General features: G+C 41.2%; 1 protein-coding gene across 2 annotated transcripts; it reads left to right on the top strand.

Moving 5' to 3' along the window:
- The first annotated feature begins 218 nt into the window (after positions 1-218).
- Positions 219-11,811, top strand: gtf3c2 (general transcription factor IIIC, polypeptide 2, beta). Of its 2 annotated transcripts, XM_088403387.1 has the most exons (21): positions 219-541; positions 675-788; positions 1,679-1,776; positions 1,906-2,365; positions 2,784-2,917; positions 2,986-3,137; positions 3,569-3,642; positions 3,714-3,791; positions 3,879-3,977; positions 4,104-4,331; positions 4,543-4,654; positions 5,094-5,211; positions 7,257-7,288; positions 7,348-7,477; positions 8,136-8,283; positions 8,358-8,519; positions 8,784-8,862; positions 8,939-9,067; positions 9,287-9,484; positions 10,044-10,145; positions 11,166-11,811. In XM_088403387.1, the coding sequence occupies exons 3-21, from the start codon at positions 1,731-1,733 to the stop codon at positions 11,418-11,420; spliced, it is 2,736 nt and encodes a 911-aa protein (XP_088259513.1). In that variant the 5' UTR covers positions 219-541; positions 675-788; positions 1,679-1,730; the 3' UTR covers positions 11,421-11,811. The 2 variants fall into 2 exon arrangements, with proteins under 2 accessions (XP_088259513.1, XP_088259514.1); XM_088403388.1 differs by lacking the exon at positions 219-541 and having other exon boundaries at positions 573-788; positions 3,025-3,137.
- The last annotated feature ends 175 nt before the right edge of the window (positions 11,812-11,986 follow it).

Genomic DNA, 11,986 nt, shown 5'->3' on the forward strand with positions numbered 1-11,986 from the left:
TCATAAATGTATATATTTGTAAGCCATTGTTATGCAATCGTTTGCCAAGACATATTTTAGACGTACTTTCTGCCATCTAGTGGAACCCCCCCCCCCCCCCCCCAATAAAAAAAAGGCAGATATTTGGATTCAATCCCCGACCATTGTGACAAGACATTGCATCCTGATGTTGCGTCATCAGTAAAACGAATAGTCAATGTGAAACGCTTGAGAGCCTCAGGTAGAAGTGTTAAAAGTGAAACTCCATTTATATTCATATTCAACGTTGCATGTGAACATGAAAACAGAAGGTATCCATTTCTTTTTCCAAGCAATGCACCTGTGTTCAAAACGTTAAATACTTAAACCCGTAAACGCTATACTGTACAGTATCTGTTTAATAGGAGATTACGAAGAACAAAATCATGTGACATAAAACGGCGCATGCGTGTTGCAGCGCTATCAGATAAAAGGTTGCAGTTCTTGTTTGTATCGATAGGGGGCGATGTGGACTGCCCCCTCTCCCACTATAGTCAACATGGCGGACTGAAGGAAGCTGAATGTGAGTTTGAATCTAAACAAGTCCTGACTGCCGCCCCCCCCCCCCCTTTTTTTTTTTGCAGAATTCTTGCATATGCCGAAGTGTTACATCCAAGGCCGTGACAGCTTAAAATATTTTTGAATTTTTTTTGTAGCTCAACTTTCCGTGTAAGGGACTCGAACCCGCATGTCCAGATTCGAACATCGTTGATTAGTACGGGGATTGTCAGCCTCCGCCACCTAAAGAAGTGGACTCGGGATGACACCAGGTGAAGTTTTAACCGTAGCTAATTTTTAAAGGTTGGCAAGCCGGAATGTCTTTAATAACAAAATAAAAATAAATAACAAGGACTTTGACTACCCGGCCCGGAAAACAACCATCGGCTGCTCTGCAAATTAGCATTAGCCTTATGATGCTAACCCGCTTGCGTGACACGACATGCCTGACGCAATGAGTACATTAACAAAAAAAAAACATCCATAGTTGTACAGTATATATTTTTGTCTTAAGCAATAGTGTCAAACAACGTATTTTAGCATCACTCGCTGTTCACTGTCCTAAACAATATTTTTAAAGGGTGTAAACGTCAAAAGAATCACATGTGAGTTTGAATATAGCGGTATTTTTGTTCCTTCAATTCATGCATTTCTAGTTGCATTCTTAAGCATCTGTGGTTGTATGAAATAAAATGCAGAAACCCTCATTTTTTTGTTTATTAAATTTTGCCACAAATTGCGGCGCAGAACTTCTCACGGACCGCAACATTAGGTGCAGTATACCCGCATTATCCAAATTCCAGTGCAGGTGTCAAATTTTTTTGAATCTTTAACGGCCCCAGCATTTCGGTCCAGCGGCTGCAATTCAGGGTGAGAAACATAACCACCCCCTGCTTGTGTGTGTGTTTTTTCCCCGTTCTTACCAGAAAATCACAGAAATACAGTTGCTAGATGAATTAAACACTCGAGATCTGTCCGACTGTTTGAGTTGTGGGCCTGGTAAGTTGGCAGGTACTCTAGGATGTGGAAGAAAACTGGGATAGGTTCCAGATCACCCAAAACTAAGATGAAGGATAGACAAAATGAAGTGAAGATTTGTACATGTAATACGCAATGATTTGGCATATCAGCAGCATAATAAATGTCAGTAACTTGTTTTCAGTGCTGCACAACCGGCATGAGAAGACATACATGACAGAACGTCACAGAAGATAATGGTAAAGGAAACAGTGCTGGAAGATGCTGATGACCCCGAGCAAGGTTAGACTATTGAGCCAACATTTGCAAGTTTCACTCCTCTTGGTTGCGCAGGCACTTATTAGAAAATGTTACAAGGTAACATAATGTGTCCTTTTTAAAAATGAAATGAAGACATCCCTCACCTCGCAGGTCAAGAGACGCCATCCGAGCTCGCCGTCGAGTTACTGCCCAGCTCCAAAGGTCGGATACGCAAAAAAAACTCCAGATATCTCGACTATGTCACAAGCTGCACAAATGAGGACCCGGAAGAACAGGAAGTGCCGGCAAAGAAGCCCCCGGCAAAGGCGGCAGTGGCAACAACTCCAAGGAAGACGCCAAGAAAGCCATCACCTCAGAAAAGGGATTTGCCGGCAAGTGCGGATGTATGCACGCCACCTCAATTGCCTAATGGGGACAGCTCGGCCCTTTTGAACATTTCCCCATTGCCCGCCACTGAGGGGTCTTTGAAGAATGGGACGCCGAAGCCAAAACGGAAGTATGTGAGGAAGATCACTAATTTGGAGCCCGTCACACCATGTGAGAAGATTCAAGATGAAGAACCCGAAGAGTTGCCACCAGGAAGACGTCCAAGGAGAGGCGCTGCTAAAGTGTGAGTCACAGCTACGCTTTGCCGCCTTTCGCACTGAACACAATTTCAAAATGAAATGTTCAAAATACAGTCTTCCCTCGTTTTTTGCGGGTAATGGGGACCAAGAAACCCCCCGCCCGCAACGGACATTATATATACATAAGTAGTATGAAATATGTTTCATAAAACCTTTGTTTTGCTTGTCCAGTCATCTCCTAACCAGCTGGTTTTCTTAAAGTGCCAGGCTAAGCCTGTGTTGTCTCAGAGTAATTTCCTCATGCATCCGGTCACATCCCATCCCCTCCCCCATGTGTATATCTCCGCACAGCTCTGTCACTCACAGCCACAAACGCAAGTCATTGAGTTGTTGCCAAATCGATCGATTACAATCCTGTCTTCCTTTATGTCATCTCTGTTTGTCGTTTCAAAAACACTTTAGTGCAATGAAGCTCCTCCATTCATTGGTTGATGAGGAGTTCAATCATTCCTCTGAAACTCCAAATGCCCCCAGTGACATCAGCTCCAAACCAACACCGGAAACTACAGACGAAACAAGTTCTCAAAAGAAAAAACGTAAGTGAGGAAAAAAAACCTTGTGTCGCCTTTATTTTTATAAGTAAATGTAATTTGATGCCCACCAGGCCAGAAGAGAAAATTTTCCAATGATCCTGACTATGCAGAAGATGAGGACTTTGTTCCCGATGCTGCAGAAGACGAGGAGGATGTAGAGGAGGAAGAGGAATATGATGAAAAGGAAGAGGTGCTTGACAGCAGCGGAAAACTGAATGTCAACGTTAGTACCTATGTCCTATGTTGTTGCACTATAGAAAAGAAGTGACCGTATTTAGTCACTAGAATTATCACCATGACACATTCAGTTTTAATATTTTGCACTTTACTAATTGATTTGCAATTACATATTTTTATTTATTTATTTGTAGTCCAGTCATCCAATCCCAGATACTTGGTTGTGTCTTTTTTTATTTTGTTTCAAAGTGTTTGGCTGAAGGATCATCTAATGAAGTATCAAAGTAATCAATTACTTTCAATACTTGTTAAAGTAATATTTTTTTTTTGTAATTTAAAACATTGTAACGATGTTTTACGCCCAATGTTGTTGTTTTTTTTTTTGTAATGCAAAGTTTATTATAGATATAATTTGAAATGGATTTGGTCATTCTTGTTTTGAATTCAAGAGCTGAATAAAAATCATTTTTCCTCCAGGCCGCTCGAATCCTCCGAACACCCAGCCTTTTGAACAGCACTGTTTTAGAAAGCGTCAACAATCATAAGAAGTTGTGAGTCATGTGTAGATTTTCACATTTCTAAGACTTTTTATTTCACTCTAAAAGTTTGTTTGATTTTGTAGTCGAGAAGAGCAACTCAGCAAGTGGGTGTTTCCGGAGTGGCTGCCCTCCTCCAGTGTTTGGCATCCGGTGCCCCCCAGGTGATTCCCATCACCATCCAGCAGCAGCCATTTTGTCGCCCTCATAGTTGGTAAAAATAACGAAAAGTCAACATGTGTTTCCTCCAGTGAACTGGAGTCCTATCTACCTCAGGAAATTGTCTCAGCTGCTTTCAAAGTGTCCAGGGACGGGTGTGATGAGGAGACACCACTGCAGAGACTTAAAAGGTATACACATACAGTTATCCATTTTGGAAAACCCACAAGTACGCCATCTGGCCCCGCTTTCTGCGCATCTGATCACATCGGGATAACTGTAACTATAACCACGCATTTTCTCTCGGTTTTGCACAGGTTCGAATCATTCGCCGCCCACCCGCAGTGCTGGGACATGCACCTGTTCACCGGCGGGCCGGTGTGGGCCATGGAGTGGTGCCCGACGCCAGATCACGTCCTAGCCTCGCAGTATCTGGCTATTGCCTGTCACAATGGCATGGAGGACCAGCACTACTCTCATAAAATCTATTCTGGACCAGCACTGGTGCAACTATGGGATGTGAGCACACTGGAGTATGACACCAGGTCTAGTTTTCATTATATATATTTTATGTGATCATAATTGAGCATTTTAGTTATTTATTATACGTATATCCTTCTTAAATCCAGTTTATGTCCACTGTTTTGTCCATTTTGTGTCTGCAAGACAACAAAGTGAATTGCAACCCACCCAAAGACCTGAGATGTGATTGGAAAGGCTAGTACTATTTAAAATATTTTCTCTTTTCATGCGCAGGCCAAACTCCCAGCCTGCCCTGGTATACGGCCTGGTTCTGGACCAAGGTTTCATCTGGCACATGAAGTGGTGTCCATCAGGAGGCTGGGAGTCGCCCAAATCCCCCAAAAAGGTACGAGGAGGGATCCAATCTACCATTAGATTGAATTATTATATTTATCACTGTATAAGATGTAATAAAATTGTCATACATGCTATCTAGCCAGTCCAAGCTGCTTCAGTAAACAAACAAATATCCTCAGAATAGAAGAAACGGGACGTGCGTGCTTATAGTTGCTTTATGAAGGAAGAGGAGAAAATTACCGCATCTTGAAGCCACTTTTCTGCGTTAAAAAAAAAAAAAAAAAACAGTTCAGCTCAGGCTCAGTTGTTTTCATAGGTGAATGTTAGGTCGGGGATGCAAATGCACGAAGTGAAGCACGAGACGTAATCCGTCATTGATTTCTGTCAAGCATGCGTTGCTGTGTATCATTTATGTGCATGCCTTCGTATGATATGAAGTCAATGCAAACACACATAATAATCATATTTTTACTCGTAATATATTCAAGGCTCCCTTGTTGCCAAGACTCGGTCTCCTGGCCGTTACCGGGTCCACGGGCGTGGTCTCCATCTACAGCCTGCCTCATCCTGATGCCCTGCAAGCCGGCCAAAAAATTACAAACTCTGGTAAGACAATTACATTTTCTCAATAGGTTATCAATGAAGCAATCATGTAATGAGCTAAATGAACAATGCATATTTGTTGACAAGAGAAGAACCATTAAATTATTGTATTTCATGGTCAAGTGGGAGCCACACTTTACCCACTCTCGAGTTCCATTTTACTAATGTAATAAAATACTGCGATTCACCTTTTGTCCAGCAGAGTTCGCTGTTGTCCATGTTTATAATCCACAAATCCCAGCCTTCCAAATGTTTGTCATCTCTTAACGCTGGTTCTCAAGGGGGTACGTGAAATGTTAACAAAGCTTATGAGGGTATCAGCAAATCTAATCGAATAAATTTGAATTTGTCATTCTTGTGACATACGCACACAGCAGGCAATGGGGCTCTCTAAGGCGTTTTTATGTGGTAATTAACTGTCCACTAATAATACAGTGCCGCATTTGTCAAATGGTGATACGTGAAATTTTAATTTTATTCAGCCCCCCCAATCCACAAACATTTTTTGCTGGTTAAGCAGTACTTGGTTGAAAATACAAAAAAAAAAATGACAGGCTGTACGTCATTGAAAAAAGGTTGTGAACCACCGTCCATGAAGATTATATATGGTCATAGATATCGTAAAGGTAAAAGTACACCGTCAATCACACTCAAACATCACCGTCATGCCGGTCCGGTCGCAACGGACCACAACATCTATTCAATTAACCGACTCGCTCAGGGCGCTGTAACACGGACACTATTTAACGTCCTATGTATTTAATGGTCTGCCTACTCGCTTATAGTGTCGCGCGTGCGTATGAATGCATGATGACATTATGGATGATGGCGCCTGTGGTGGAATCTCCCCTCATCCTGCCGACTCCTATTGTATACCCTCAGAAAATGGAGTAGATAAATGGCTTGCACGCCTCTTCCATCATACACACGCAAAGCTATGCTGTGTGTGTGCTCACGTGTGTTCATGTGTGTCTGAGATAATCTGATGAAAGAGCAGAGCTCACAAGCAGTAAGCATTTGCTCATGTCAAACAGTAGACATGCTCCATGCAACATGACCTTAATATTTCTTACATACATCTTTTACATTTTTCATATGACCACGCACAGTATATTTCTTACACATATGACTCTTTGTATCATAAATATATCAGTAATGATTTGTGAATGATTAATCCCAGTGGAATAAAAGGACGGGACCACAAGCCCCCCCAGCGGCACGCTTGACTTGCTTGTGTGATTAAAAACAAAGGAGCGGCGCTACTCTTTGGATGTAAAATCAAAGTCTTGACATTATTCAACTTTTTTTTCCCCCTCCCCCGTTGCGCCATGGCCTTTAGTTTCCATTTTATTTTGCAGAAGCGGGTCATTGAGCGACTCCATCAGCTCACGGCGCCCATGCGTAGCTTATGCACATTCGCTAGACTCCATAAACACTCACACCAAAAATATTACACCCTGCTGAATTAATGTGCTGTGTGGTTTTGCGAGACACACCATGAGTCTGTCGAGAGAGAGCGAGAGACAGAGAGAAAGCGAGACAGGTCAGCGTGTGTGTGAATGTGTTAGTTAATGTATGCCTTGGTGAACAGATGTCGCTTGAGGACATTATGCGAAAATGTCCATGCGTTTTCGGAGTAGTGCTGCTGCACTGAAAGACACCGAGCCAAAAAAAAAAAAGAAGTGTTCCTCCAAGACAAATTTTATCATCAGATAATTACAAATGCTCTCGTCCCATGAATGAATGAGGCGTAAAAGCGAGGAAGAGGAGGTCGGGCGCGGTGGGGGTGTCAAAGGCAAAAGGTGCTAGACAGCTTCGGAGTAATTGACTGTTTCTATTTTTTTCCCCCCCATCTGACCAGGATCTATAATTGAAATGACAAAGAAGATGCATTACATGGCTGGTCGTTAGCGTGGCAAAGCTGTGAAATTTACACCACTCCTCTCACTAGCCCGTCAGTCAGTCTCAACCGCATCGCCATTTTCACCTGGCTGAATTAAAAAAAAAAAAAAAAAAAAGTGTGGCTAATTATGATTTTCACTTGGCAGGGGATGCCAGCCAGCCGGCCTGCATTTACAAGGTAGGTGTGCCGCCCCACCCCCGTTGTTTACATCATCACTTGTTGGGTCTCCACCGCAGGTTGATCCAGTGGTCATCTTGAAGATGGGCTCCTTAAAGGCTCCTCGCATGGAACGCAGCGGCCAGGTTCTCTCCATGGACTGGCTGCCCGTCAAACCGCATGACGTCATCGTTATTGGCTTTTATGACGGTAAACCCGAGACGGAAATGCAGCATCGGCTTTTCGATCAAAAATCGACTTCTGGCGGGGAAAAAATGACATTTAAAGGCAAAGTCAATCTTTTGTGGCATTTTTTTTTTTTTTTTTGAATAGTATTTTTGATAGGTGTCCAAATACCAAATATTTTTTCCTAAATCTGTTGTTTAAATAGGAAGGATTAAATATTTTGAAAGATAATCAAATAGTTTTTTTTCCCTCTTTATTTTAGTGATAGTTTTTTTTTTTAAGATCCAGCTCCCATATATACTTTTCTCAAACAAAAGCAATAACCTTAACTCTTTCAGTGCCAAGTCTTCTTCATTCTTTGATTCCATTTTTTAATTTAATTTTATTTATTTATTTTTACCAAGAAAAAGAAAGTAAGATTCTACCTTATTCTGTTCTTCAGTGATCACTATTTAAAAATAGATCATTAAAGTTACAAGTTAAAAGACCATATGGTATGAAATGATTTATTTTTTGGGCTGACGTCAATTTTGATAGCAACTTATTCCATCTGTGTTCCGCAAAGCTGCTAAAAGATCCTTCACCATCTTTGTTTTGAACTGTAGCTTTTTAAAGGTGCAACTGTAGCATTATTGTGGCAAAAAAATAACATGTCTGTGTAAAACATCTTGTCATTGTTAAGGTATGGTAGGCCTGTGGGATCTGAACACCAAGTCTGCATTGTTGCGCATCCAGGAGTCACATGACTCACCTCCCACCTTTCTGCCGTACAAATGTTTCCTTGCTCACGATCACGCCGTGCGGGCGCTCATGTTCTGTCCCGCCAGCAGGTGAGAGCACTCGCTCTGCTCGGACCGTTCCCAACGTGACCGTTTGGTACGTGTCCACATTGTCTTTGTGTCAGACATCTTCTGGCAACGGCGGGGGAGGACCGCTACCTGAAGACGTGGGATCTGCGCAGGCTCTACGGGCCAATCACCGTGCAGAAACGTTCCTTGATTAATGAGATCTGCTGGCCCACCAATGCAGCGGGTCTGCTTTGGTGTCAGGACTCCGGCTTTGTAGGGTAACACACTTTTTTTTTTTTTCGATAAAAAGGTGTGTGTGTGTGTGTGTGTGTGTGTGTGTGTGTGTGTGTGTGTGTGTGTGTGTGTGTGTATTTTTTTTTTTTGATCCCATTTTCATATTGCAATGTTGTATATTAACAGTCCTCACAGTCCAAAATATCACTTTCAATGGGATTTTACTTTGAAATGTGTTCATATCCCTCTGGCATCTCTGAAATGTTATTTCTGTTCTTTTTCCACTTGTTGTTTATTCCCCCCCCCAGTAACAAGACCAATGGAGTCCATTTCTATGACCATAAAATGCAGTCTTATTTTCCTATACCCAGGCTGAGCACCATTTGGGTCTGTCCCTTTCTATTCGTCATAATTAATATTATTATTTCATTTCATTACAGTCTCATGTTTTCTCTTGTGACAGTCCATCTCTTACTCCGATTGGGTCAACGGTTTGCTGGTGTCCGACATGCTCGGTGATCTCCTGCTTTGCATTTTGCCTGCCTTTCTTTCTGGATTTCAGTACGTCAAAAGGACATTAGAAAGAAGATTTGTAAGTTGACTCCTGCACGTTTACCCGCCGGCAATAAGTAGAAAACTTTTCATATTACATAAACTATATAATTGCATACCTTCCGCACACGTTTCAACAAAGTAGTGGTTTCACACGTGACAGTTTTTAAGTGACATTTTGTGTTGATGAATAGTGATATAAACCTGTGTATTCCGTATATAAAAACACGAGCCACTTCTACACCTTTTCTCTACTCAGCCTATCTACATGACGACCGTGAAACGTCTCCATGCCACCGCAGAGGCCGATGAGAAAGAACAGGAAGTGTGTGAGGAGGATGAGGAAGCAGAGGGACGAAAAGACGGCGACCGGAACGTTGACGTTGAATCGCAAGCCCATGAATCCTACAAGGAGGCCAAAAGGAAATATTACCTTCACCTTGATGATAACAACATGGTGAGTAGCGAGGCTATTTTTTGTCATATTTTTCATCGTAAATGTATTGGAAACGTATTTGATATGGAAGTTTGTTTTTTGAACACATACTTGAAGTAATTTTATCTGTGTGTGTGTGTGCGCATGTGTGTGTGTGTGTCTATATATATGTACACTGTTGACGTGGCTACTTTAAAACTTTTTTTTTCCACTCATGAGAGAAAGGAAGAATTTAAAATATATGTATTTAATATAAGGATTGAAAGATGAGATGCTATATAAACGTATACATACGTGTTTGGGATTGAATGAGTTGATATTTCATGGTTATGAAGGAATGATAGTTGAGTGTTAAGAAATTTGTTAATATTTAAGCAATAAATCCAACTAGGGAATTTAATATTCCGTCCAAATTTGGGAGTGGGGGGGGGGAATATCAGTCCAGTCAATTATGACCTAAAATTTCTGTTTGTTAGGAACTTCTAAGAAGAGAAAAAATGTGAGAATACAAATAGTGTGTTAAAAAAAAAATCCAACAACATAAGTGATAACTCTTAAGTGCATGTTTGGTCTCCTGCAGAAGTTCTTTAGCAAATATGGACGCCTGTGGAAGCGAATGAAAGACACAGAGGTCCAAAATAACATCGACATGGATGCCCTGCCTTTGGCCTCACTGCACAAGGTATACACACACACACACACACACACACACAGCCCATGAAAAGATCAAGTCCACAAGGAGTGATGGGCCAAGCGTCTCCTCGTCCTCCCCGGTGTGTGTAATGATGTGTAAAATAAGAAAAATGTCGCCCTGGGTGGAAGGCGGTCGTGGAGGCTTGCAATGTGTTCAGTTTGAGCACAAGATGAGAAGGAGGAGTGTGAATCCGGGGAGGTAAAGGCGGGACAAAACCTCAGAGGGTTTTTCTTTAAAAACAGGGTAAGACAGCAAAGTTAAGAGCAGGATTTATGTTCAACTTTAAAGCTGGGCTGACTTCAACAAGAAATCCAAACAAAGGTTTCATGTCTTCCTAAGAACTGGTTAATATCAGAACTCAAAAATGTATAATTACACCTATTTAAAAAAAAAAATTGCCCTGTCTTTTGGCTGTTTAAAATACAAACAAAAATAGTCATGAGTGAAAATGAAGCCTCATGAAACACCTGTGATATTTTTGACTCCTCCAGATGGTGTTCTTGATTTACAGATAAGGGCAATCATCGTTAAACCAAGAGTGTTATTTAAAGCAATGGTTTTCAACCTTTTTTCAATGATGTATCCCCTGTCAAATATCTTTTCAGCCAAGTACCCCTTAACCAGTGCAAAACATTTTTGGGTTGAAAAAATGCCATCATTGTCAGAACAATTAACCTTGAGACCCTTTCAAACTTCATTTGTATTGGTCCACAAAAAAAGAACCTTAAATGTTGTCTTTTGGATCATAGAAGAAACCTTTTATAACTTAATTATTAATAAATATTTTTTCCACAAAAAAATCAATAAAAAGTGTCAGATCTATTCTCAAAAATAAATAAATATAAATATTTGTCGACATAAAAATGTTAAACATAAAACACCTTGTTTTGGGATTACAGTAGAGATCTGTTCACAAAAATAAATCATTAATCATGAATCAATAAATATAAGTCTCCTCTTTTGGGATCATCTCCGTCTCGTCCCGGTCCTCCTTCACGTTCCCTTCAGGTGCGCTTCAACCCAAATCTGAGCTCCCACACGTGGATTGCGTCGGGCGGTCGGGCCGGGCTGGTGCGCCTCAACTGCATCAGGGGCCTGAACAACAAAGACGTTGAAAAACTCATCTGTCGGGCCCGGGCGGACCACTTGGGTGTACCCCAGGATGCCCCCCAAGACGTCCCCTCCGGCGTCCTCCAGGACACCCCCATGGACACGCCCCCAAATGTCCCCCTGCACACCCCTCGCCACACTCCTCCTCTATGACCTTGACTAAATTTTTGTCTTTCATCCCAACGCAGGAAGCTCTAAACATTTTTAGAATAAAAAAAGTTCCGTTGACGACTTAAATCCCTGAGTTACTTGAATGCACTTTCCCTCTGCCGGCATTGTGGTGTATTTTTTAACAGAATTAATCAGCTATTATGACAGGTTTGTTCGGCCCAATCTCATTTACAGTCAACACCTCGTTTCTACACTTCATTATGTCAATATGTACATAAACATATAATAAAGAAAAGAGTAACTTTTTCTTCTTGTACCCTGTACAGAATGAATGCGTTCCAAAGTTTTGTTTTTTCTCAAAATATACTGTAAATATGGTGCTTTTGTATGCAATGTATTGTTTTGATCAATAAATTAACATTTGAAAGCTGGATCATAATTGGTCACGTTTACAGGTTATTCACTTGCTAACTCAAATGCTAGTTTAGCTTTAGCTAACCTTTGGACTGAAAGAAGTTGTGTCCTTTTTTTAATTTAAAAAGCATCTCCAAGGTGTCTTGATACCAGCATTCATCCATAATACTTCAAAGATTACACATTTTTCATTT

This window comes from Hippichthys cyanospilos, chromosome 20, assembly GCF_059441005.1.
Source record: "Hippichthys cyanospilos isolate Australia breed blue-spotted pipefish chromosome 20, RoL_Hcya_1.0, whole genome shotgun sequence".
Lineage (NCBI taxonomy): Eukaryota > Metazoa > Chordata > Actinopteri > Syngnathiformes > Syngnathidae > Hippichthys > Hippichthys cyanospilos.

What these genes read in the sequence shown, in the direction of transcription:
- gtf3c2 (XM_088403387.1), top strand. Translation starts at nt 1,731, where the DNA reads ATGGTAAAGGAAACAGTGCTGGAAGATGCTGATGACCCCGAGCAAG. An exon ending in AGCCGGCCTGCATTTACAAG is followed by an intron (nt 7,289 to 7,347) that starts GTAGGTGTGCCG and finishes TCTCCACCGCAG; the next exon opens with GTTGATCCAGTGGTCATCTT. An exon ending in GGACATTAGAAAGAAGATTT is followed by an intron (nt 9,068 to 9,286) that starts GTAAGTTGACTC and finishes TTCTCTACTCAG; the next exon opens with CCTATCTACATGACGACCGT.